This window comes from Pelecanus crispus, chromosome 1 (assembly GCF_030463565.1).
Source record: "Pelecanus crispus isolate bPelCri1 chromosome 1, bPelCri1.pri, whole genome shotgun sequence".
Lineage (NCBI taxonomy): Eukaryota > Metazoa > Chordata > Aves > Pelecaniformes > Pelecanidae > Pelecanus > Pelecanus crispus.
The window spans coordinates 217,283,017-217,310,814 of NC_134643.1; the positions used below are offsets into that span (position 1 = coordinate 217,283,017).

The 27,798-nt window shown below is 38.4% G+C and overlaps 1 protein-coding gene across 1 annotated transcript in view; it reads right to left on the minus strand.

Moving 5' to 3' along the window:
- Positions 1-3,709: 3,709 nt before the first annotated feature.
- NAALAD2 (N-acetylated alpha-linked acidic dipeptidase 2) overlaps positions 3,710-27,798 on the minus strand; it is a 32,592-nt gene continuing 8,503 nt past the window's right edge. Inside the window, exons 7-19 of the mRNA XM_075706624.1 lie at positions 27,219-27,312; positions 26,838-26,936; positions 24,634-24,719; positions 23,907-24,026; positions 23,385-23,467; positions 20,004-20,067; positions 17,284-17,351; positions 13,149-13,240; positions 11,617-11,707; positions 10,691-10,955; positions 7,538-7,619; positions 5,579-5,671; positions 3,710-3,899 (exon numbers count right to left, since the gene is read on the minus strand). Coding sequence (XP_075562739.1) covers positions 3,710-3,899; positions 5,579-5,671; positions 7,538-7,619; positions 10,691-10,955; positions 11,617-11,707; positions 13,149-13,240; positions 17,284-17,351; positions 20,004-20,067; positions 23,385-23,467; positions 23,907-24,026; positions 24,634-24,719; positions 26,838-26,936; positions 27,219-27,312 — 1,427 coding nt within the window. The remainder of the gene's footprint in view (positions 3,900-5,578; positions 5,672-7,537; positions 7,620-10,690; positions 10,956-11,616; positions 11,708-13,148; positions 13,241-17,283; positions 17,352-20,003; positions 20,068-23,384; positions 23,468-23,906; positions 24,027-24,633; positions 24,720-26,837; positions 26,937-27,218; positions 27,313-27,798) is intronic.

Sequence of the window (27,798 nt, forward strand, 5' to 3'; positions counted from 1 at the left end):
ATCCAAACTGGCCAAAGGGCTATTCCATACCATATGATGTCGTGCTGAGTGTAGAAACTGGGGGGAGTAGAAACTGGGGGGAGTTGGCCGGGGAGCAGGGATCACTGCTCAGGGACTGGCTGGACATGGGTCAGAGGGTGGCGAGCAATTGCATTGTGCATCACTTGCTTTGTATACTCTTTTATCATCATTACTATTACTTTCTTTTCCTCTGCTGTCCTATTAAACTGCCTTTATCTCAACCCATGGGTTTTACTTTTTTTTTCCCCCCATGATTCTCTCCCCCATCCCACTGGGGAGGGGGAGGGGAAGTGAGCAGCTGTGTGGTGCTTGGTTGCTGACTGGGGTTAAACCATGACACTGGGATAGGGAAATTTTAATTTTATTGCTCCACAAAGGCAGTCCCTTGATGCATGAGTCAACTTTAGGAAGGGTTGCTAAATTATAGCTTGTTGAGAGAAGCACTGGCATCACTTAATCCCAAACACTTAATCTTCAAAGGTTTTAAATTAGTTTGAGTTTTTATTAAGCTTGAGATCTGCAGAGCATTTTTTAGGTGGTTCTACTTCTATTTATAGATTGATTGATTGAAAACCACAGCAGAATAACTATTTTAAATTACTACCATTTTTGGTGCAAATGAATGAGTGTTGTAACTGGATTGTGTTTAGTACTTACTCAGTGGAGAATGGAGCATGTAGCCTATCCTCACTTTCCAGCCATCGCTAAGTTGACCAGGTGTTATGGTTTCCTTTCCAAAGGCAAACCAAAGGTATTTCAACTGTAAGAAAATCTGAAATAAACTTCTTGGCACTGTCCCTTTAAAACTGATTTTCTAAAGAGACAATTGGCAAACCAAATATCCAAGTGATATTTGATTCGTCCAAATTTAATTTTGCCAAATTATTTTGCAGCCCCAGTCCCAGCTGAAGGGTCCATTTTGCCCAGCTATGATTCACAGATTGCTTCAACCAGGTTGAGTGAATGAACTGTGCAAATGGAATTAGGGAAGGACAGAGCAGGTGATCCAGTCTTATCCATTTGTAAGAAGCAGCTGAAAAATCCCCATACACTTTGAAATTATGGGCAGGCAGAGCTACACAAATACAGCAGCCTTTGGGCTGGGAGACAGCAGTGGTGGCTTGGTTGCCCATCTATAGAAAAGTTGATACTACTGACTGAAAGAGGGAAGGCAATCTCAGCTCTGAGTAACTGATCCTTTCAATACCAAGAATATGGGACTTTATGGAAATCAATTAGTATAAGCCATTTATAATTGGTTTGGTTTCCTTATTTATAAGGGTTTGGCTATCACTCTCCCTCAGTAGAACTTTGTAGAGAGGAATGGAAATAGATTTAAGCTATTTTGTACAAATGTCAGGATGTAGTGGGTCATGATGAATCGTACATTCATAGAGAGTTATCAATTAAGTTGAGAAGAAGAACAAAGCAATTGATGCCATCTGTGCATTCGGCCTGATGTAAGCTGTAATTTATTCTTACAGCTTCAATGCACACAGAAACAAGAAGAGCTAACATGTTCTTTTGCAGCAGCAAGCACAGAACTTCAAAGGCTAACTACCACTGAAAAAGTGTGTTTACTGATGAAACATTTATTCACTGGTTTATACTATTGAAGATATTTCTGTAAATGAAGGTGGAAGCACACCTTGTCAGGTATTTCCTTTTTATGTGGAAATTCCTTGTTTGCCTTATCCTCTGATGTGCAGCAGCAACGACTGACAGATCCAAAGCTGGCTGCTGTTCACAAGGAGAGGCGCTCTTGGCTTTTTTCCACCACCCAGATACCCTGACCCTTCCCTGGAGGCACTGTCAGTTACTGCCCATTGCAGTTAACATAAAGCTATGATGGAGATCGGGCAATTCAGGAAAAGGGAAGAGAAAACAGTACAGTTACATACCAGTCACCGTTCACAGGGTATCACATCCTTCAGCAATGCCTTAAGCTACAGATGTGGAGATGAACAACTTAATAACTGTGAGTGGCCCCAGTTAGGCAGAAGTAAAGAGAACGACAAAAATGTAGTCACTGTTCTGGTGTCCTCAGCACTGACTACTCATGTCTCTTATGTGCATGCTGACAAGGTCAGTTAAGCGCTACTTTTTCCAACAGAAGACATGAAGCATGGACTGTGGAAGTGTCATTTCCTCCTCGCGTGCCCAAGGCTTGATTTGTGAAAAACAATTTAACAGTAAATTATGAGCACAACATCCATAGCTACATAGTCCTTTGTCTTTCAGAGAGGATTATTGGAAGTGATGCCAATGAAAGCCTCTCTTCTTGGTGCCATATACCCCCCAAAACAACTTCCCGAAGGACTGAACTATAGTAATTGCTCATTCCCTTGAATTCAAGGCATCTGAGATGAGAACAACTCCTTTTCTAGCCCAGTAATTGTCCCATTTCTCTAATTCTGTCTTTTTTAGTACCGCATCTGTTCTATTCCGCATAAAACAAAAAGAATTTTATTCCCACAACCTGGTGCAATTCATGGTTATGAGAAAAGCTGTAGTATATTTTACATAAGAAAAGAAATTGGTTATTATCAGCTCCCACAAACTGGTCTGTGTTTTAATAAAATTCTAGCAATTTTATTAGTTGTAAAGCATGTAGATGAGAAGTACATTTAAAGGACAAATGAAGCAAGAATCAATTTTTTTTACAAATTAACAGTTTTGTACAATTACCCTTCTCATACATTCCAGTTTCTCTTTGAATGTAAATGCAGCTCCTGATGGGAAACTTTCTTCAGGCCTCATTTGAAGACAGAATAACTTCAAGCCCCATGCCAATAGTGACATTGATGTCCTCCGTCTCCCTCAACTGGAAGAAGACATCTGCATGAAAGAGATCTCCCAGGAAAAAATAGGAACAAAAGCTGCCATGGGTTTGCGACTAGTGAAAGTGCCAAAAGGAGTAGGAAGGTCAGCTTTTGGTTATCCCCCACAATCTGTATATTCCAAAGTGCAAATAAAGGAGGGAGGTGCACACTGTCTTTCAGATGGGTTGGGCACTCTCTCCCTGAGAAAATGCTTTTGGATTTCTGCATATAAGCAGCTGTTTTCTCCGATTATCAAGAATGACTAGTACTGTTTTGGCATTCGGCAGGAGGGCCACTATTTTATTTTTTCAGGAAAAGAAATCAAATCAGTATAATGAGCACTCACCAGTCCTGCAGAATAGATTCTAAAATACAGAGATGCCTTTGGTGTCTTATATTGTACAAGTAATTATCAGAACAAGAAAAATGCATGTGCTGAGGAGTTTTATATTTTTTCTCTTGAAATGTGTGCTGTTGATCACTGCTACAGACAAGATTTACTGGTAGCTTGGCAAATAACTGGTTTTGTAATTATACATCTAAATTAACAGGTCCTCAAAATTGGCAGATCTTTCAGAAAACTCTAACTGGGAACTGAACTTCCTTCTCCTCACCCCCAAATTTCCTTCTATCTAGGGTTGTTCTTAAAGCTACAGTTTTGCCTGTATCAGAGAAGTGGTAATTTTCTAGCTCAGGAATTCTTTGATACACAGAGCTCCTGCTCACCCTACCAGTGCACTTGCATGCATTCAGAAGGTTGGAAACTGAGGTAGGCAGGCAGGCAGGCGAGAATGGGCCACTATAGTAGCCTGACTGCAGTGCGTTTCAGACTTTACTGTTTGACTGAGCTTTTCGAAGCCATCATCCTATGCTACTTCTTTCAGTGTCCCTGCTGCGGCCTGCACAGTGAAGGCTGCAATGGAAATCTGCCTCTTTACTTCTTCCCAGGCTTCATGCTGATCTGCTTTGCTTTCAATATCAAACATGGCATCATAGATCCCTGGGAAGGACTCTCCAGCGTACTTGTTGTGACTGCTTGGAGCAAAGATGACATGTCTGCGGGGAAAGAAGGAAAAAATGTAGGTATACTAAATAAAATAATCATTAACAGTGTGAGTGTGCATTGTAGGGAATGGTATATGTGCTACATAAAGCAACTATGAATCCTCTGAAGATCAGAATTTACTAAATGCGCAGGAAATTTGGCTGGAACTGTCTTTGAAAGGATAGGAGGAAGCAGCCCAAGGGCAAAATCTATGGGAAAGGGCACACATTTAGGACAGGTAGCCTTCCTCTTGGGAAGAGATGATGTATTTGTCTAATTAGGAATGAAACCATGTTAATTTTTTTTGAAAATGGGAGTTCAATAAACCTGTTGAACTAATGTGGTGGTCCAGAACAGGGAATAAAACCAGTTATGGGTGTAAAATGAGAAGTGGAACAGAAACCTTGAAAATAACTATGCAGTTGAATGATGGTCAGCAGATCTGGGAAAGGAATGTGAAAAGAGGGGGGAAAAATCTATGGGAGAATTCTTGACCATGAATTCTTCAGAGAAGAAGTGCTTATATTGGAACAGAACTGGGGAAAAGTATCAGTTTTAGTTGTTAGTTGGTTTGTTGGGGGTTTTTTTCTTTTAATAATGAATACTTGCAGATCTGCTTTTAAATTGATGGTTTTTGTATGAAGTATTAAAGCACATTTGTGAAACAGGATGTGCCAGAGGCCCCCCCAAATCAAAATAAACACTAAAACTACATTAATAAACGCAAGCAAGTAAAAAAATAAAAAAATACAGACAGCTCTAAATTGTACCTAAACCCCAAGAAGAAGAACTGTAGAAAACAACCATTTCATTCTTCCAAAAGCGTAAACAACAGTTTATCCTAGGAGGATGGAAGTGTGATTCTCAATTCTACTTGCCTGAGGGACTTCTGGCTTGGTGTGAAAGCCATCAATCAGTGAGTCAGCTATAGCCAGTCATTAAGAAAAGGGAGATATAGAGAGTAAAGTGCGATAGTCACACACCTGACACTAGAAGCTAGCTTCTTGGTAAGTGTTACTAATAAATGTACTGGGTTTCTATAAAGGGTATTGTGGTGCACTGAACATTGTCTTTCTCCAGGCCCATGTATGTGCTTGTAGAAAGAAAACTTCAAGAATACCTAGTTAAAGATTTAAGCTAATAGGAGCATCTATAGAAGCAGCCAAAGCTGGGACAGATGGATCTTTGCAGCACAGCTCATGGGCCTTAATCTATCCTGTGCTCAAAGGTCAATCTCTCCAGGCTCTGACTTCTGGACTTCTCTCTTCACCTGACCCTCACTACACATCTTTTCTCATCCTCTTCTCCCTTTTACTCTACCCTCATTTCTCCTTTCTTTCCAAACAGTTGATTCTCCACTGAATCCTCACTTTGTACAAGGTTAAAAGAGCAAGCGGTAACAGAAGTAGTACTACACACCTGCAAATAAAAGTCACAGAGTGTGATGGCTAATAAAAACAGAGTGCCAGACCCAAGAAGAGGAATTAGGCGCCACAAGACTGGTGCAGCCAGGGAGTTCTCCTTGGGGGTTATAAACAAAGTCCACTACTCACTGGATTGTACCTAAACCAGAATGTGTTGAGCTGTAATTCCTGTACAAGGCCTAGTTCAACTGACCAGTCAGTTAGGGTGGGGTTCACGTGCAAAATACAGTGCCTTAGACTGCTGGTCAAGAAACTTGTTGCCTCACCTGTAAAACTTCCTTCCTGGTAAGCCAAGAGGATCAATGAAAGCTCTTTCTATAAACATCAGCTGATCGTTCATGATTCGCACTGCAACTGGACTGCAAAAAATGGAGACAGAGACGTTTCACATAATGAGGAAACATGACTTCCCAGTTTCATTTAAACACTTTTCCTCTTCTATGGACAGAAAAAAATTACAAAGATGGTCTACGTTTTGCAGAAAGATGAGGTTTTGCAAATGGAGATATTCAATACATGTTATATTAATGCATTAGGATTTCTGCATTAGAAAACTCAACTACAAGATGTCACACTATGCAAAAAATAAAATGGGAGACTTTCTGAGAGTGTCAGATGCTTGCTTAGTAGATCCCACTTAACAGAGGGGAGAGGAAGACTGAGATTTAGGTCAAGATGACGATACCTAGATTTTGGTGTCCACCCATAAGCCAAGTGTCCCAACTGCCACTCTAATCTATACAGTAACATAGTAAGGATGGGATTCAGTTGCTTAAACACAACTATCTGGTACCATACTAGGTGCCTAGGAGCACCTGGCCTCCAGCCACTGCACTCAGAGGGATGGGAGTCCCATAGGGTCCTTGGATCATATGGATCATATGGGGCTGGCGCTGTTTAACATCTTTGTTGGCAACATGGACAGTGGGATTGACTGCACGCTCAGCAAGTTTGCCAATGCTACTGAGCTGTGTGGTGCAGCCAACACACTGGAGGGAAGGGATGCCATCTAGAGAGACCTTGACAGGCTTGAGGGGTGGGCCTCTGCGAACCTCAGGAAGTTCAACAAGGCCAAGTGCAAGGTCCTGCATATGGAGTGGGGAATTCCCAAGCACGAATACAGTCTGGATGGAGAACGGATTGAGAGCAGCCCTGAGGAGAAGGACTTGGAGGTGCTGGTTGATGAGAAGCTCAACATGAGCTGGCAATGTGCACTTGCAGCGCAGAAAGCCAACTGTGTCCTGGGCTGCATCAAAAGAAGCATGACCAGCAGGTCGAGGGAGGTGATGCTGCCCCTCTACTCTGCTCTCGTGAGACACCATCCGGAGTACCGTGTTCAGCTCCGGAGCCCTCAGCACAGGAAAGACATGGACCTGTTGGAGTGAATCCAGAGGAGGGCTACAAAAATGATCTGTGGGCTGGAGCACCTCTCCTATGAAGAAAGGCTGAGAGAGTTGGGTTTTTTCAGCCTGGAGAAGAGAAGGCTCTGGGGAGACCCTTCCAGTGCCTGAAGGGGGCCTACAAGAAAGGCCTACAATAGAGGGACTTTTTACAAGAGCATGTAGTAATAGGACGAGGGTTAATAGCTTTAAACTGAAAGATGGTAGATTTAGATTGCATATAAGGAAGAAATTCTCCATTATGAGGGTGGTGAGGCACTGGAACAGGTTTCCCAGAAGCTGTGGATACCCCGTCCGTGGAAGTGTTCAAGGCCCGGTTGGATGGGGCTGTGAGCAACCTGATCTAGTGGAAGGTGTCCCTGCCCATGCCAGGGGGGGGGTTGGACTAGATGATCTTTAAGGTCCCTTCCAACCCAAACCTTTCTATGATTCTATGTCTGAGATGCTCTGAAGCATCATCATGTCTCCTTGAGGTGTGCTGAAAGTACAAATTCTGGCATCACCTACAACACTCAAGTGTAGGTGTCTAAATACAGAGCTCAGTCCAACTTTAACTTTCACTGCTACCTGCCTTCCCATATATTACAATAATTTTAATGACAAGCTGATACTAGTAGTAAGCTCTACAGCTGATACTATTCATCACAGGAAGCAGAATTTATCTTAGCAGATACTGCTGGTCTCAGAGTTCAAGGGCTCTATTCTACACTAATCAGAAAGACTCCATGTGTAGTCACTGGAAAGAAAGAACTGCCACCCTGGGTACCTAAGGAAGATATAAATATATATATATATATTAAAAAAATTTTTGTTTTTCAGACTTACTCTTTCTTGTCAACTTGTTCAAGTCTCCTGTGAAATTCAGCAGCAGCCTTTGAGAAGTTCACCACAGCAGAAAAGAGAGGATCTGGAAAAGGAAGGGCTTTTTGTGAACAACTTCAGAGTATCTGCTGAGCCCAGTATTCAGTTGCCCAGTGGGAAAAAAAATATATTTGTTTTGCTGATATGATTGCAATAATTTTGTTGTCTTTCCATTATTCATTAGTTTCCCTAGTGCAGACTTTAGCAGTACTAGCAGTACTACTGCATTACTAGCAGTAATAGGCAAAGACCTTGTTCAACAAGGCCAACAATAAAGTAGAATGCTTGATAAAGCTTTCACAAGTACACATCTTCCCTCTGCCTGGCAAGGAAAAGACTGGCTGGCATTGCAAATGGAGAACTCTGCAGTTTCCTTTTTAACAAAGGGATGCACTGTAACATTTAGGTATAAAAAGCCTGACATCAAAAACACCAGCTCTTCCAGCAGGCTGTGGAAAGACAGCAGGACATGATTTCTTGGAACATTATTTCCCATTCATATCATAACAGAATAGTGTGATATGTGTATTGAATAGTATTAGATGAGGCATAAAAGACACAACTGTCATGGAACACAGTGATAGACAAGATAGATTGAAGTAGGCATGTCCCGCTCTTGCTCCACACGTGGGCTAGAGTTACAGTATACGAGGTGTCTCTGCCATGACCCCTCCCACAGTGCTGCTTTTACTTGTTACCCAGGATTTTACTTGTTACGCCTGACTATGTGCAGTCAGGCTGGCAGGTCAGTCAGTTGCTCTTTCCTGCTCTATCCCTGGCAGAACATCCAAACTATGTGGAATAATTTAGCCAAAGAAACAGTAGGCTTTTCTTTTAATGACAATATCGGCTGTGTTGATTGTCCTGTGGAAGGGTCTATTTAATACAGACCTGGGGAAAGTATCAATTTATACAACTAATTTTTGTAGAATAAGGAAAAGATGGATGTTATGAGGAGAAGAACTTCTGGTCTTACCAATATTCAACTCAATTACAAAGAAGGAAGATTTACAACTTGTACATTTTTCCCACAAGTTTCAGAAAACTTTAGGTAAACGAGAATACCCTCTCTTTGATTGTACAGGAATATGGGGCACAAGATCAGGTTATGTCCTAAATCCAGTCCTCCATCAGCAACTATGGCCCTTCACTGTTTATAAATTTATCACACTATTTAGTGTGATAGGCTTTCTGTTCCCAGGACTCGTATTGAAAGCTGTTCTGCAGTCTCGTTCGCTCTTCTATTTCTAGCAAACTTATTTATTCATTGTCAGCCTACACTTGCTTGTTCTTGTATTAATATTTTTCTTTAGTTTACATAATTAGAGGCACAGATTTTATGTATGCAGCCTGTTTACAGACTGCAATATAGACAGACCCATGTCACCTTGTGAGGGTGAGAATTTACACTTGTCCACAGCATGACAACAGTTATGTTTGCCAGAGGACAGAGTTCTGCCCTGCTGACATCATGGTTATGTCATGGCAACAGATTATATTTCAGAAGCAGTAGGAGGGGACTTAAGACTAAAAAAGAAAGGTCATCTGAAAATATGTAAGAGAATTTGTGCTCATGTTCACTAGCTATTCAGTGCTTTCAGTGTTGGTTATTTTAGAAAATATCACAACATTTCTTTTTTTTTTTCCTGCAAACATTAGTTCCTGATAGCATATGGCTACAAGTACATATTTCATGACCTGTTTGTAGCCTTCATTGTTGCAGAGGAGCAGCTGAAATGTATATAAATGTATATAAAATTATAGTTTTATTTAAGAAATAATTTAAAACTGATCAGGCATCAGAGAAGAGCCATGAAAATAATGAAAAGACTGAAAAACTTGCCTTGTAAAAAACTAGTCAAAGTGACACACCTATAAAGTTATTAAGGAGAGGATTAAGTGATATTTGGGGGGGGGAAAAGCTAAAAAAATATTGCTTCTAGACTCTAGGAAGAAAAATACGTGCATTGGTCAGAAGGTAGTTTGGGCAACTTCTAAGCTGAAATGAGAAAGAAACTCAATGAAAATAAATGATTTAACACAAATTTTGATAGATGTTCTACTAGTGCAAAAAGAAATGCCAGATTTAATGTTTTATTGCAAGATATGCTGCAGTAAACACAAGAACATACTGAAATAAATCCTTGTGTTATGCAAAAGCTCAGACCAGATGATCCATCACCCAAGGCTTCCTCTGTCTCAAGTGGCCTTTTTAGAAAAACGGGTGTTTTTTCAAAAGGGTCAAGAATTTTTCACTTAAGCCATTACATGAAGTTTTAAACGTCATTTTTAATTTTCCCCAAATGAGGATCTGATTTGAGTTACTTCTAATGTTTCACACAACCCAAGAGTACTGCATCTCCAAAAGGCTTGTTTATGTCTCTAAACCATGGGTCCGTGAGATACCAAGTTAATTAGGACTGACTGAAAATCCTTCTTGATACAGAAACACAAGGGGTGAATGAGGCAAGAAGAAAGAAAGAAAGAAAGAAGAGAGAGAGAGGGAGAGAAAGAAAATGGCTGTGGAAGCTATCCTAGCCTGGGATCCAGAGCACTCTGCTGCTTCTGACCTCTTTGATATGCTTCATTGCAATGTGTTCAAATGCTGAACAAAGGGATGTATTTATGCAGAAGAGTTAGAGAAATACTTCTGTTGCCAAAAAGTGGTACCCAGGCACTGAGACAGATAGTACGCAAGTTTCCCAAGGTCAGATGAAGTCTTTGGCTGAGGAGGAATGGGCACCTGTGTCTCCCAAGTTCCAGGCAGTTGCCATCAATGTTTAACTTCTTTTTTAAGCAAGAAAGTGAGAAGCAGGCTGATACTGTCTTTTTGTTCTGCATTTGATTGTTTTCCATGATGGCTTGTGAGCACTGCAATAATGCCCAAAACTAGTAATATACATGAAATTATTATAACCCTCCCATCTATAACCCTCACATCTATAATGTGTTAAACCTGTGTTATGTTTAGAAAAAAAAAATGGAGGATCTTTATTATGATGGCAGAATTGAAACAGGAAAGTAAGGAATTCAATTTCAGAGCTATAATAGATATATCGTGTCCTTGCATAATTCTAATTGATGCAGTTAAGATATACTGTTGTGGCTATTACTCACCAAATGATACTTTGCAAGTTTTCAGCTGTTCTTCATGTTTCTTGGCCAATTTATAAATTTTATTGCTATATCCTTTTAAGGCTTCTCCATAATCTCTACAGTCGAATGGAATGACCTGGGAATCTGCAAGTTCATAAACCAGCTTGCCTCGTAACTGGGCAATTGTTAGCTGTTTCTTGAAGGTGGGGTCATAAAATTTTTCCACTAACTCAAAGGTCTCATACACAGTGTGATAAACAGGATAATTGCTGAATTTGTCTGCTTTCTGAAAAAGAGCAAGCAAATTTGTCAGTGCCCTGTATTCTAGCTGCAGTTAAGGGATGTATTGATCATGTAACGGCTATGATGTTTTGCACAGTTTCCAAATCAAAAAAGCTATTTGCTACAAAACACAATTTACTATCCTTCCATTTTTCTGTGTTCATTTTAAGAAACTAAACCAACCTGAATCCATGGACTGTTGCACAAGATTAAGTGAGCAGGCTTCCTTCTCTCTATCTACACAGACCTGCCTTCAGTTCCATTGTACAGAGATTGCCTTCATGAAAAGTGAAAACAGTTTGGGCTTTTGGATAGCAGGAGTCCTTGATCATGGCCCCTTTTTATCTTGTGTAACTATTTCTGAACACAGTCGAGGAAGATTTGTACATTAAGGGGCCTACTAATAGTATAGTGGAATGAAATATACACCTCCAATCAGATTCTATAAATACCTCTCTGTGAACTTGACAGCCTATAGAATATACACACCATGGTAACATGTTTTATTCTCCAAACATTTAGGTTTCTTGCTAAATTAAGAAATAGCACTGATATACAAACCAGTCAAAGATTCTTTGAAGCTTTTTTATTAATTGTGAATAAATACTTTTAAAAGATGACTGCTCAGTGCTATCAAAATTCTTCAAGCAATCTGGAAGACTTACCCTATTCTTGGTATAACGGACTCTGCCTGATGCAATTCCCAGTCGCTGAAAGTAAGCTTCAAAATCACTGCCTGATCCCAGTTTGTTTATTCTACATGTAGAAAAGACAACATCTTAGTGAGAGCACCTACTTTATAGTTATGGTAGTAATTTATGCAAAATGCAGATTTTTCGAAGAAATGGAGGTCAATTCTTCTGGGGGGCACATCAGGGACACTAGTAAGATCAGAGACTAGACGAGTGGCAAGCTTAACTACTCTAACTGATTTTATTCCATTACACTAACTCAGTATCCAATATTAGTAGGAAGATGTTTTAAAGATAGCAATCCTGCTTATGACACTGATCACATTTAAAAAAATATGTACACAGTATGCACAAGAGCCATAAAATTGTATCAGACATGTCTCTGCACTTAAAACATTAATTATCTATTTCCAAACTAATATGAATTGGGCAACAATATATGTAAAGACAGATGTGTTTACATACTTAGCATATTCCACAGTAGAATCAAAAGACTGATAAACAATTTCTACTGCAGAAGACACAACTAGCATTTGTTACTTACAAGTAAATGTTGCCATCTGCTGGGTAGGTGTGGCAAGACCGAGGAAAAGAACAATACAGACAGATGTAATATTCTAAGTATTTTCAAATATCTATTTAAGTTTTATATTAAGTTCTACGTTTATATGTCTAGCCTGGTGAATAATTGGTGTTTCTCAGCTAAAAAAGGAAAATAACCCAGCTACAGTTCTTCCATTAGTATAAATTTCTGCAAGGAACTATTTGTATCAACTGAGAAAGGTCAGATCTGGTAGCTTTTTCAAAAGGCAGAAATCTCAGTGAGTCTAATGAATCTAGAAGCTCATCTCACCAAGGCCTGAAAGACAGGGTAATACATGCAGAACATTTTGTTCAAATCACACAAGGGGGCAGTTCTATTTACCTTCCATGAGTAATGCCACATTGTGAATAAGATTTAGCCCTATAAGTCACAGGCTCAAACAGTGTTTTGGAGTTTCAATACCTTCTAATATGAAGTTTTAATACCTTCAGATATAGATTTGTAATGTTTACATTAAATGAGTTTACAATCATTGTATAAACAAACAATAAGTATCACAAGAGCTTTTTAATTACCACTCTAGGCAGTTTCTTTCAACTGAGCATTTGCTTATTCTAACAATTTTGATATTATCTCATCTAGTAGGGTGACTAAACTATATTTTGAACTTTTTCCCTGCCCTAGTCTTTTTTTGATTGCTTTCCAAATTGCTTTTCTACTAATAAAAGGCCTTTAAAAAGTGTGAGGTTTCATTTTATAGCAGGCATAGATGTCACCATCATTAAAGAGAAGTCATAAAATTTTATTTTATTTTACTTTAAAAGATATTGCTAGAGAGTCACCTTGTACTACAAGGTTTTGTATTGCTGTCATCAATAGCATATCTTGAAAAATTCTGGAGAGTAGCCATCCTATGATATGAGGAAAATACTGGGAAAGAAAAAACAGATTAACAACTTACCTGGGATAGCTATTATTTTCAGTTGCAGGATCTTTCTCAAGCCAACTCTCATAGAGAGACTTATTTTCATAACCCTCATCAGGGCTTAAAATCTGGAGAGGAAAAGATTATAATCTCATTGGAAGTACCTCTAACTCAATTTAGTATCAAAGGAAACCTTTACAGCTATCTGCATCATTATTAACCAATAGCATTGCTGCATGCAAGGAAGTGCATATTTACATTTGTTACATATATTTATGGATCCCAGCCATGAATGAAGAGCATCTCAGGAATCAACCATAGACAGTAGGGAATAACAGGTTAAAAGCTCAAGGACACTAGCTGGAGCTCATCCACTTCTGGGGAAAGTGGATCCTGGGGATTTCTGGGACTTCTTACCACCTTATTATAGCTCTGTGTATGTACACACACAACAGCATATATAGCACTAGGGAGCTCCTCCAGCAGCCAGGATGCCCCAGCTGCTTTTCTTTCAGCAGGAAAGGGGAGGTGACAGCCTGTGGAGGTTTGGCCCACACAGCAGCAATATTCTCTCAACAGGCTGAGCTGAAATTTGACTGCTTTTTCCTATAGGAAGGGTACAAAAGAATTGTGCTAGAAGGAAGGGTCAAAACCAGTCATAGAATCATAGAATCATTTAGGTTGGAAAAGACCTTTAAGATCATCCATTAACCTAACATTACCAAGTCCACACTAAACCAATCAAGGGTAGACTAGATTAAACCATGTCCCAAAGTGCCACATCTACCCATTTTTTGAATGCTTCCAGGGACGGTGACTCCACCACCTCTCTGGGCAGCCTGTTCCAATGCTTGACTACCCTTTCTGTGAAGAAATTTTTCCTAATTTCCAACCTAAACCTCCCCTGGCTATCATTAATTATATTACAGCAGTGCCAAAGAGACTTAACCAAGACTGGAGCACCATTGTGCAAGACACTGTACGTACAAATGTAGGTCCCACCCTTACCTTCAAAAAAAATAAAAAAGCTACATAATGAAGATGGAAAAGATAAGTTATAATAAAGACATCATACATGTGGGAAAACTATGAAAGAGTATAAAATTAGCTGACCAAGGCTCTTAGAAAATCTGTGGCAGAGGTAAAAATAAATCAAGACTCTGGCCCTGGTCTCCATCTACACTTAAACAATCTTTAATAGACATGGTCCTTTAAATAAGGATTAGTTATGGTGTGCAGAGGATTGGGATATTTTTTTCCCCCCAAAATACAAAGCATGAATGTTCATGCCTAGATACATGGTCCCACAGTATTGTCGAGACTTAAATTCTGCATTGACAAATATACAGACTCCAAATTGAAAATCCAAGGAGTTCTGACCTCTGAAATTATGTCAGAAGCTAGCAGAAAAATAACAACTTTTTGAAGTAACTGCTTGGCTGCTGTCATTTTCAGGGCACTTTGTTCAAGTTCTAGGGCTAAATTGAAAATGGCACATTAATAAGAGCAAGCTGAACTCTGACATATGGGAGTTAAAGTACTCCATGCTCTGGCAGAGACGTTATTCTGACAGCTGTGGTTATGTAAAACCCATTGGCCAGCTTTTTCATACAGCACTGAGAGCCTAGTAAAACATATTATTTGCCCTGACTTAGATCCAAATCTAGAATCAGCATAAGCTTACTGCTACTTCAAGGGAAGATGCAGAGTTCTTTTAAGTATAAATACAAAGTAAGAGGTGATGATCAGAACAGGGAATTGAACTATTGCAGATGCTGGCTGGTAGTGACCAATTGTCTAAAGCCTAGCAGTAGAGCAGGGACAAAAAAGACTTTCAAAAGCTAAATGTCCCATCTGTATGCTGAGGACCACACTTAAATGCAGAACTCCTTGAAAGATATGCCAACAAAAATCGTGTCCTAGTTTGAAGAGGTCCTTCAGCAAACACCCTTTGGTATCCCTGACTTCTCTCCAAGGGTCCATCAAAACCTCTTTCCTTAGAAAAATTCCAACAATCTCTATGAATGATCTTGCAGAAAAGTTCAAAAGAGTATGTTCTAGAGAAAGGATTCGCAGCCTGTGATTTATGGATCACTGAAGGTCACTGGTGGCACACCAACAGTAGTAAATTAAAGATGGTTTGGAAATGAAAACTTCAGTGTTGAATCACTGTAAAAATTGAACTGTGATTTTATTTTTCAAAAAGATGAGAGGCAATCCCAGATTTAGCAGTAAAAAAAAGAGGAAAACCCTCCCCTAAAGATATGTGGCAAGGAGTGTCTCAAATGTATTTAGCAAGATAGAAAAAAAAAATACTAAAAAGAAAAAAAGGATTTCAGATGAGGTTCTTCGGACAGAGACAATATGATAAAAGCAAACTGAGGAAAGTGCTCCTCAGCTGTGTACAGAAAGCAGAGAACAGCAGACAATCAGAATGTTGTTGCAGAATCCTGCTCTGTGGAACAACATAAAAGAAAAAGTAGTTGTGGGTTTTGTCTATAACAAGCTAACAAGAAAAAAAAATATCTAAGTTGTACCAACAGTGGCTTTAAGGAGTTCAGGGAATAGTCAGACTTTTCACTGACAACTCTCTACTGTAAAATAATCTCCTTTACGAATGAGGCTATGATGAATATGCATGAATACAATGTACTTCTAGGAGCTTTTTAGCAAGGAAACAGCATGGAATTAGGGAATAGTTGTCACACTTTCTATTGTTTATATTATACATCTACTGTTAAAAGATTAAATAACACTGAATAGGAAAATTTTCAAAAAATCCAGTCTCAAGTACTTCATATGGTACTTTAACGGAATTTTTTTTCAAACCCAGCAATAGTTGAAAATTTGTCTTAGGATCAAGAGTGAGGTACTATATTTAGCCCAGAGCATTTTTTTTACTTTGTTTATCTTGAAAAAATGTATCCCTGGGTAAGTGGCTTGCTGCAGATAGAAAGTAACTTATTTTATCCAGGGCCCTGCAGCACTAGGGAAATTTTTCCAGGTGAAACAGAATGCCCTTCAGTGTGTGAAGTGTCACAGCTAACATTTGAACAAGCACGGCTGCTTCACCCACAAGGAAGAAAGAGTAAGATAGAAAGAGTTGATAAGAAAATAAAATGTAGAAAAGAAAAGAAAAATATGGGAATAGCATAGATAAACCACCCCAGATTCAAACTAAGGCATTTCCAGTGTTAAAAGAAAGTGTACTGCATTTGACTCAAGATGAATGCATCTAATGGGATGGGAGACTAATAGCTGGAGTCATCCTACCAAGTACAGTTACAGCGTAGATTTTTACACTGGACCAAAGCACTTGGGCTCCCTTAATATCAGGGGAAAACAGTTTAAGAGTTCTGTATGTACAAGAGTGGACATCCACATTTGGTCAAATGAATCTCATCCTAAAGGTACCTACTTCTACCTCACTGCCTTTAAAGGGATCCTACATTGCCTAAGTTAGGCAGAGATGTCTTCTGTTAATTGAGATGAATCCAGGCCTGAAGATAGTGACAATGGCTCATGCTAAGTGCCTAACTGGTTAACTCTTCATACGGCCAATGATGTTTCATGCTTTAGTGGACCACACTCTTTCAGCTTTATGATAATTCATCCTGAGAGGTGAAAGCAAAGGAGACATGATTAGACCACTTGTAATCATGCAAAGCCATACATCTGGCCTGTTACAAAATCTGCCCGTTCCTTCAATATTTATCACAGTATTTCAGGGGCTCAGCGAGATATGAAGGAGATTCAGGCAGAGCAGAGAGAGAGAAAATGGTAGCTAGCCAATGTGAAAATGAATAGATTCTCTTTTGCACAAGAAATGGAAATTTAAAATGCAATTTATTTCCTTGAATGCTTATCACTTTAGAGAATCGGTCTTGCTCAAGTGTTTTATTATCTTGCTTTTATTATTTTTACTATATATTACAAATAATATTTGACTAATGTCAGTGACACATTTCAACTTTTCTAAGAATACTAAGGAACTGTGAGCCTGGACTGTGTACCACTGATGGGATGTTTTGCTATTGATTTTGGTAGGATTGGGATTCTTCCAGCACAGCAATAAGATAAATCCGATATTATTCAATAACCCAATTTTATCCAATAAACTTGCAGTCTTACATTCTTAGAAAGTCACAAATAACATACTCTGATTCTGTACCTCTTTTGTCAGATTATACACCAGTTTGTAGAGAAGAGGGGTGCAGTCAACTCTTAATGTGTAGTTGCCTGAAAATGAACAAAGACATGGAAATTTTCCCTTCGTGTACTGGTGACATTATCTTCTTAATGGATTAAACCCTGCAGTCCTTTCTTAGACAAAGTTCTTGACTCCAAGGCAAGAATTTAGATCTTGCCTCAGAATATATACAGAAATAGACTACTTGGTCACATTGTATAAGCTATTGCTACACAATAATGATGCATTGGTTATAGTACATACACAGTAATGTAATTAAGCCTTCCCGTAGTTCTAAAATATGCCCAACTATCCCTCATTACCTACAAGCCCTTGTCACTTCAAACTTGTGAAACTCCCCCCGAAGCTTGTGTTAAATGGAAGGCAATGGTAACATCCTACTTTTTGTAGGGTGTTAAAAATAAAGTTAGTGCATTCAGGAACAGTGCAGGTGAAAAGACATGCAAGATGTTTTAAGAAGTCTTTCAATGCAGCTGCTGCTTCTCTTATCATAAAGAGGACTTTTTCAACGTGTTTCCAGACTGTCTGAAAGACAGGTCATCTTCTGGGTAAAAGACTTGCAAGACATTTGGCATTTTGTATTTCAGAACTAAGTCTCACCCAAACAGGAGGCAACAAAGATGCAGAGTAATGTTTTCCTCTATTGTCTCCTAAACCTCCCCTTCTACCACCACACTGTGGCTTCTACACCTTATACCCATGAGGTTTCCACACCGCCTGCGGGCTATGTTGAGCTAGGTAAGTATCTCATACTGAAGTTGTCAGTCACAGCAGCAAGAGCCCCATTGAAAAGAAACTATCACCACTTTTGAGGCAGACAGGAGCGTAAAGCAGTCTTCTCTATAGATTAGAGCCACCAGACAGCAGCTGGGCAAACACCTACGTGCTCAAATATGAACAACAACAAGGAGGGGAAAAGTGGTGAGAAGGCTTTAATATAATAAAACAGAAGCTCTCAGATAACACAGTTATTAGGTTTTGATATGGCTTTAGACCTTTGGGTCATCCTTTGTACAGAGTGTACTCACAAGGCGACTAGACTGACAATTAGAGAAAACCCCATGAGGATGGAAAAAAATACTAGATAATGTTAATAATGTTTCCAAGGAGAGTCTATATTTGAGAACTGGAAATTAAAATCACAAAAATGCTCAAAAGGATGACCCACTATTCTTGTTTTCATTGCTAAAGGACAATGAATAGAAATAATTTGCTGTCCAAAATGTGGCATAAGAAATGCTGTGGAGAATGACGATAAACAAAATAATTGGCAGAGTACATGCTATGGCTCTACAGGGGATTTTAATGCTCAGTCAGGTGTTCAAGATACTTAAAACAGTACACTGAATATGGTGTTCTTTTCCTTATTACACATTTCTTTTTCAGTGGTTTTACTTTCACATTTTCTTTAATGAATAAAGCAAGAGACATGTTTGAATAATCAAGATTTAAAAGAAAATCGTTAAGGCAGCAGCATGTTGGCTGCAAATCAACTAAAAAATATGTGTTACAATCCATGCTGAGAATATGAAGCAGTTGTAAAGCTATTCTTTCATTCGTGAGATCTTCTAGGCATGAAATTCTGCCCTACTTTTTACACAGCATGTAGGCTGCATAATTGAAGGAACAGTTCTAACCCTCCCTATACCCCAGCTCCAACTGAGCATTTAGAAACTGGGTTTGGCTTTTCTTTCTTTCCAATCCTTTTGTGACAGACAAAATTTTCAGCTGACAGGAATAAAAAGGGTTCTTAAATATGCCTGTTGATATCCGTTTCATTCACACACAGTAAGCCCAAATAAGTTGGGTTTAACATGGGAAGAGCAATGCCCTAAATAACTGAGGTTATGGTGCAGGACAGCTTCACAGAACTCTACTGACTATTATTTCAGCACTGACAACAGTAAATGAAGTCCTTCTGTAACAAAGCTCAGTATAATTTAAGAGGGATTTTGTGATTAAGTCACAGAGTTGGGCCCAAAATTCAAAGTCCAGTTCTAAGCAGCATTCCTGTATGACAGATTCTTCTCATAATCTGAAGGTCACAGTAAATTGGATAATGGTAGATCAGGTTTTTTGTGAAATACTCTTCAGGGCTTATTTTTCTCGAAGAGCCCTGCCATGATACATGTGTAACTCCCTACATATTCTCCCTGCTCATAGCAATGAACAAAGGTGACCACACTGGCCCAAAGCACCAAAATGGGTCCCACGCCCATGAAATGTAAGCCTACAGTCTTGACACAAATTTTCCTAAGAGCATAATAAATTTGTGTCCCAAAATATTATAATTCCACAGGGAAAGAAGCTGGAGCTGCAAGCAGAACATGGAGCAGTCTGTCACATACTAAAATTGTAAGTGTAAATGAAAGCTAATGCAGTTAAGAGAGAGTTTAACATTCAGACCACTCAGTTCATTAGCACAGAATACTAAACTCCTCCAGAGGAGACATTCTGGACTCCAGACACGTGGGCTGCAGCTCATCATGGTGCTGTTTGCAATAAGAAAGCAACATAAGAATTTAAATTGTTCTCCACTTAATTCTGTATTTGCTACACTTATTCTGAACATCACATTATCCGTCTTATGTTTGCCAGCTCTGGATGCAATAAATAATACACAGTGAACTATTAAAATTGGCATCTGTGAAGTAAAGTGAATTTAAAAATGAGAGACACACCTTCTATAGAAGAATCTGTGTTGATGTAAGCAACCGCCCGTTCCTGGAGGACTCTGGCATTTTCCTGGGGTTGTAAAAGTGTAATTATTATTTTCAATTATTGACATTTAGTCAAGACCGTGTTAAGCGCGCTGTTTTTTACAGCACTACCTTTAAGAATCCAGTCAGAATAAATAGCACTATGTACCTTACTAATTATATCAACATTTGAGGATGGGTCAATGATGTGGGCATATGAAATTCACTCCTGATTTCTGGGACTTAATTTGTTGTGGAAAACATCCACAAAATGAAGTTGCTGCCTGCTGCATCACAGGAGCAAGATGGAATAGGAAAATTACTGAACAGCATTGTAACAGGGCAAATTAAGGTTATACATGTGTTTTAACTCTGCATTTGCAGTGCTTTTTGAACGTGCAACGTGTCACTGTGAGTTCAGCCAGAATTCCTCCATGTTTTTAATCCCTAGTTATTCATGTGAGCTCCCAGCACTGAACTCAGTTTTAACACTGATAAACTGAGTACTGCAGTCATGTCTACACTCTTCCATTTCAAAAAGGGATGAGACAAAGCACTGACATTTCCTATTAAAATTAATTTGACTGACTGTTTTGAGTCAACCAAGCATTGCTTTTATGCTAAATATATACACACACTTGTTTAATTTTTTGCAAACTGGTAATTATGTTTTAAATTGATATTCTAATCAGTAAGTGGTATTTTACTAAGTCTTGGCTTTGTGATAGATATTCTAATTAGGTTAGTAATTGTCGCTTGATTCATTCAATTTATAGCCTAACTAATAATTTGTAAGTCATATGAACTAAAAATTGAATTGGTAATTGATAACTTCATAACAAAATTAATATTTTTAAAACAAACAGTAGAGGAGACTCTGCAAAAGAATATGAAGGGAAGGAGCAAGTCTGTATATGCATACATGAGGCCTTACGTATATGCAAAAGCATATTTGCAACATAAAGAAATTCCTTCATTTATGAGCAATGGAGATTGTCTATGTAACAAAAGGATGTTGCCAAAGTTGCAGGGTCTTTTTGTCACACAGAAGACAGTGAATATCATGGGTTAATTTTCCTCAAGATTTAGTACATGATCGATCTGGCAGCTGCAGAAAACATGAACGTAAGCTGTGAGGAATGTGTCTAAAGAAACTGAATCCAATTTAGGTGTCAAACAGCAGGAATGCAAACCACCAAGATAAAGAAAAAAAACAGTAATATAAAAATATTGAGGTTCATATATGAATTGTGCTAATGGCTTTCTTATCTAGTACAGCTGCTGTATCCTGAAAAAATGGATGATAGATTACTAGATATTAAATTATTAAACAAAAAACATTACAGAACAGCAGTAGCAATATGTGAACAAATCAAACATAAAAAGAACTCCTAATTTATTGTCCTGGTTTTGGTTGGGATAGAGTTAATTTTCTTCCTAGTAGCAGGCATAGTGCTGTGTTTTGGATTTAGTATGAGAAGAATGCTGATAACACACTAATGTTTTAGTCGTTGCTAAGTACTGCTTATGCTAGTCAAGGACTTTTCAGCTTCCCATGCTCTGCCAGGTGCACAAGAAACTGGGAGGGGGCACAGCCAGGACAGCTGACCCAAACTGGCCAAAGGGCTGTTCCATACCATATGATGTCATGCTCAGTATATAAACTGGGGGGGGGTTGGCTGGGGAGCAGCAATCGCTGCTCAGGAACTGTCTGGGTATCAGTTGGTGGGTGGTGAGCAATTGCATTGTGCATCACTTGCTTTGTATATTATTATTATCATCATTATTATTATATTGTTACTATTATCATTACTATTTTACTTTATTTCAATTATTAAACTGTTCTTATCTCAACCCAGGAGTGTTTCTCACTCTTACTCCTCCGATTCTCTCCCCCATCCCAACAGGGCAGGGGGAGTGAGCGAGCGGCTACGTGGTGCTTAGCTGCTGGCTGGGGCTAAACCACAACATTTATTCATGACTTGCTTAAGAGAAATTGATCTTTTAAGTATCATTGTTTCATATTCCTCATAGTTAAAACAATTGTATGTTTTTTCTTGACAGCATCTAAATATGTGCACAGATACATAGACAAAGAAATCACAAATAAAGTTTATATATACAGTATAGTTTTGTTACCAGTGGAGTTCAGGTGGGATGAAATTTTAATGCCAAGGCTTTAAAATCTCTCAGTAAAAAAAATTTAAAATAATTTAAATTATACTTTCTTCATCTAATGTCCCATAAACCAACAGTAAGATGCAGAGTCTATTGCAGCTGGAAGCCAAACAGTTTATGGGAGAAAGAATTAGTGCAAATCCAAAGGAATAGAAATCTCAGTTTTATTAACAGCAGAATGATGGAATCCCTTTGGTGTTTGGGAGCGTATTTCTGGTTTTGTTCCCTCCTCTGACACGTGTCATTTTGCTATGTAATTTTGTGGTTTACTGAAATAAATGCCAATAAACTAAAACAAAAAGATTAAAATATTTTATTTTATAGATTTAGAAAGCTCTATCCACATATCTAAATATAATTCTAATAACATTCTAACAGAACAAGACAACACATTTCTGTTAAACCATTCAGTACTAATAAATTGACATAGTTCAGCAGAAATGTGTTTCATCAGACAACTTTCTGCCTGCTCTATTTCTAATTTGGACTTTACAGACAAAGCAATGAAAGCTCTTGTAAGACCTATATTTCTTACCAGGGCTGAACAAATCCACTCACAGGGTTAAGAACCAAACATGCCCAACAGGGAAAGGAGGAGAAAAACATTCAGAACCTCATTTCTGAATTTTCCAGCATCCTTCTATCAGGCACAAATATAGTCAGGGATCCCACTACAGAATTAATTGATTGTCCTGAGACTCTACAACACTGCAAGTTTCACAGGAGTTTGGAACTATTCACTCTTAGATTACCTACCCTTTCATTTGCCCAGGAGGATTAATTTCCTCACAAAAGCTTTGGTGTGCTTATGGATCACAGGTACATGATCTGGACTTTATAGAAACTAAGGAATTTCTCAAATAGAAAGTTAGAAAATAAGCCAATTTAGGTTGTATAAAACTGTTAAATGAAGGGATAGATTTCCACATAGAGACCAGTGAGGGACATTAGCTTTGAATTAAAGTAGATTTTTAAATCTTAGAAGAGTTCATGCACTTATGTTGTAAGAAGTTAGGTAGGTAATTTGTGTAAACATGAGGGCCTCACAGCACCTTAAGGAGTCTGTTGTGCTCCAATTCTACATTGAAGATATTAATTAGAGTCTAGGAATAGATGCTACTGGGTACTGCAGCTGTCTGCCACAGACTTTCAAGTTTTGCTTTCTTTACACTATTTTTTATTTACCTCAGCCCATTCTGTGGAACCCAACAATCCAAATTCTTCTGCATCCCAGCTAGCGAAAATAATAGTTCGCTTAGGTCTCCAACCTGCAATCACATAGTTAAACTTGAAAATTCAACTTAAAGTTAAAAAATCTAGTGAAAGATCGCCACAGTTAATTGAAAACACTTTTTAAAAAAAAGCACTTAATTGATATAGCAGTAAAAAAAAAGAATCCTCTCTAAAATCCTTAGAGGAACATATTATTGCAGAGGCATTTCTTCTTAATGCAATATTTTCATTCCACACAACTAAGAGGGTACTATTACACTGATGAGAGACGTGAGGGAATAAATTCAGCCAACTAAGATATGATGCTACATATGCACCTCTTCAATGAATTTGCATCTTTCATAATGAGAAATACAACTTTCTGTAGAGGTGAAAAGTGAAGTCAACACAACTGCCTATGGGAATATTCAACACAGTTCCTCAAAGCTGCTGTTTTCCATATCCATCCTTTTATGTCTGTAATAAGTAAGTTACCTTCCATCTTCATTTTACCAAAACTCCGTACAACCTCTTGCAGAACAGCTGCACCCGTAGTTGGATCGATACCACCAAATACCCAAGAGTCTCTATGACCTCCTAAAATAATATATCTGTCTAGAAACAAACACACAATATCAATCCTTAATTAAAAATGCATTTAGGTTACCTGTATTTTCTTTGATTGCATCCCTACTTGTGTCAAATGAAATATGAAGTTTAATACCAGTGCTACAAATTTATTTTTTAAGGTAATTGCAATCATTTACTTACTCTACTGAAGTATATAAATGAAGACAAGAAATATTTTATACATATTTTTCCACTTAAAAGTCTTTCATGTATATGGCCTGCTACTAAGTATCAACAATAGTATGTTGAGGCCCCAAATCATCACTAGTTTTCTGTACTTTGCATTGTGTTAATTTTTTCAAAAGCAAAATGTATGAATGATGTAAGGGGAAAACTCCTGTAAAATGACAGGCATTATAGAAAAATGCTCTGACATCTATCACTCTAGCATTCCCGCATTCCCATTCAAATATATGCTTGCAAATGCCAATGAAAAACAGTGTGATGGGAGGGACTGGACAACTATTAAAAGTTCCTCAGATTCCATATTATCTGGCTATCTAAAAAACTTGAAGTTTCTTGCAACATGAGAACAATTTCACCAAACACAAAATAAAGAAGGAATTAAAATCCTCAAGCACCTGATGCTCACCTGGTTCCACAGCTCCTCTGAGGATGCCAATGACATTGTAAATTCGTGTTATTTTATTGTTTGTATGAACATGCATTCTGACTTTTCTGAAATGAAAAGCAGTATGGAGTAACCATTTCTGACTGAGAAGGCAATAAAAAGTCAACAAAATAACTTGTAAGCCAGAAAGTTTGTGCTTCTGTTCTGCTTTGTGTGTTCAGCACTGATCTGACCTGTCGTGCTGTATCCGTGTCCCATTTTCTATTTCAGGTTACCCTGCTGACAGAAAGATGCCTTAGAAACAACCCTATGAAGGGGGCCAATCTATAAACTTTCAAACATTTACAGAATTTATTGAATTGTTATTTATGGGAGTCAATCAGATAATTGTATATTAGAGGAGTAAACTGAAAAGCATATACAGTAATTAAAAATACATTTACATTTTGACCAAAATGGTAATGGTGGATATATATATTTCTATAAAGAATACACTTTGGGTTTGTAGCACAATTCTGTGTAATAAGATAGAACTTGGAGAGAAGGTCATTAGAAATATTCATCCAGGAATAAACTGAAATGTCTGTTTAGGACAGCAGATCTAAGTGATGAAGATTTGTCAAGGAAATTCAGGTATTAGGAGAGCTAAAAATAATGTAGTATTCAGCCCCTCTTAACCTGTAGAAGAAGCAAAGCATCAAAAAATGCTTTTTTGTGTCTGGCAAAACCCCAAGAGCTTCACATTTGAAGTTATCTTTTCAGCAGCAAATCTGCACAGCTGTCAAAATCAAAACCTACTTCAGGACAGCTACTGGATCTTTGCCCAGAAAATAACTGACACCAGTGCCTTGAGCATGCATATACTTGCACACTTTCCATGTGCAAGTGACTTTCTACCTACACTCAAAAGGTTCATTTTGATATGGAGCTACTCTGAGAAAGACGTATATGTAGGATTAGCCCATATTTACAAAACCCGTTACCCTATCAAGTAGGAAGATGTTAAAAAGTGCATTCAAGAATATTTCTCATGTTTTGTGGATGAATCAGATTGTTTCTTTTCTCACTGCTGCTCTTCAAGACATTCCAAATAGCACCTTAAATATGTCAAACATGCTTTCTTATTTATTTATTCCTACTTTATTCATTTTCAGCTAGTGTTAAAGCAGAGCAGAAAAGAAGAATGAAGTCTTTATAAAATTATATATGCAGGCATATTCTTGTTTTGCAGGAGATGGAGCAGTGATGATACCCCACTTTTACACACTGTTCATTGTGGTCCACTACCAGTCCTCATAGAATATTATCTCATGTAAAAGTATTTTTATGTGAAAAAGTGATAGAAAAGTGATCTTTAGCTTTATCTATTGCAGCTTATCAGTTGTAAACAAGGAAGAATGCTATGACAGCCCCTGACAGCCAGTCAAATCCCTGATCGCCAAATGCAATTGTTATGTGGCTTGGCCTGCTAGAGGGCAACTGTGTCAGTGCTGGAGACCTGGACAGTTTTATTTCTCAGTTAGAGCTGAAAAAAATGCAAACTGCCAACATAGTATTGCTAATCCAACTAGTTGAAGGCCAGTTCCTCCCAAACAAACTAGTAAGATATATGTGCTTTGGGCTCTTCCGACCTGTTCAGGGCTTTCAACCGTGGGACCTACCAGCTCTGGGGAACAGTTCATGGATTCCCAAATCATTGCCACACTTCACAGCTCTAAGTTCACAGAAACCGTGGGAGGTTTCCAGTGGACAAGGGAAACATACATAAAGGAGAACTACTGAATTGTCAGTCCTTCCCCATTGGACTGGTACAAGCTGGCTGTCATATTGTCCCCTTGGTCATCAGAAACAGAAAAGAAAGACCAAACTTGAAGTGAGGAGGAAGTTTAGGGTTAATTCAACAGTATCAAAAAATGTCTACTTACTCCTATATAGCCATTTTTAACAGGACCAGTGAAACAATGTCTGAACCTTAACGTAAGGATTAAAATTGGAATGACAGGGCTGGACCTACACCCTCTGAACCCGTCTATCTGTTGATGCTGGAGACACTGAGCAAAACCATAGGTTTGAGAATTTAATTTCAAATTCTAATAATAATCACCAAGTTGCCCACTCAGAAGGAAGTAGATTTCTCCAGAATATCTCTAGATGTATTGTTTCACAGTCTTTTTCTTGTTGAGTTTTTTGCAATATTTTATAAATAGACAAGTTTTAAAACAGACCTTGTAGAAGAGTTGTCTGCAAAGCCTGGCCCTATGTTATAAGACACATTGAGACTTCCCTTCCAGCTGCTGTCTGGAGCTGCGGGTCCTGCCATTGCACTGTTAAGTGAAAACCAAGACAAATGTAGTTGACCAGTAGGCTAAAACCTTAAATTCCCTTAATGATTACTGCACCTAAACCAAGGTGGGTTTACAAAATTCTTAAAAACATTATGCCAGAAACAGATTGCTTTGAATTTTCCACATTTTCTGAAGCACACACTACTATAAAAAAACAATAAATACAAGTAACAGCATAGATTTTACCATCTTAGTATAAAAAAATCTTGCTGCACATTTGTGAATATTGACTTCTGGTGAGGACAATTAATGTATACTCACCGTAATAATACTTCTGCATCATGATATCCAATGGGATGAACTGGGATTTTGGGAATCCCTACACCTTCATTAACTTTATACCTGAAAGTGTACTCTGAGAAACCAGAACAAAATGTCAAGTTTATAGTGTTCTTAGCAACTTTCACCAAACTGGAAATACTTTTGAACAGTGCAGCCACACAGTGGCCACAAGAATGCATCAATGTTACAATTTTGACATAATTTCTTAGATATTGCTTCTAGGAAACCAAAACAGGACCACCAATAGTGCATCTGCACAACTGCATAAGAGAAGTCCCCACATTTAATGTGAGGTTAGATTTGCTCTCCATCCATATTATCACATCTCCTCAAAGTTGATTATGGGATAACCAAGCTGGTGTGTGAGGTGAAGACGCACCTGCGCAGCCTGTTGACAAGCTGCAGAAGACATCCACAGATGCATTTACCTATGTTGAAGACAGTCAAGGTCTTTCTGAATCTGGTGGGCCAGGCACACACAATCTACCCTGGTTTTTCAGTATAGTGTTGTCTTATGTCCCCAACAATGGTCACACAAGCCAGTGAGCTTTCCAGAAGC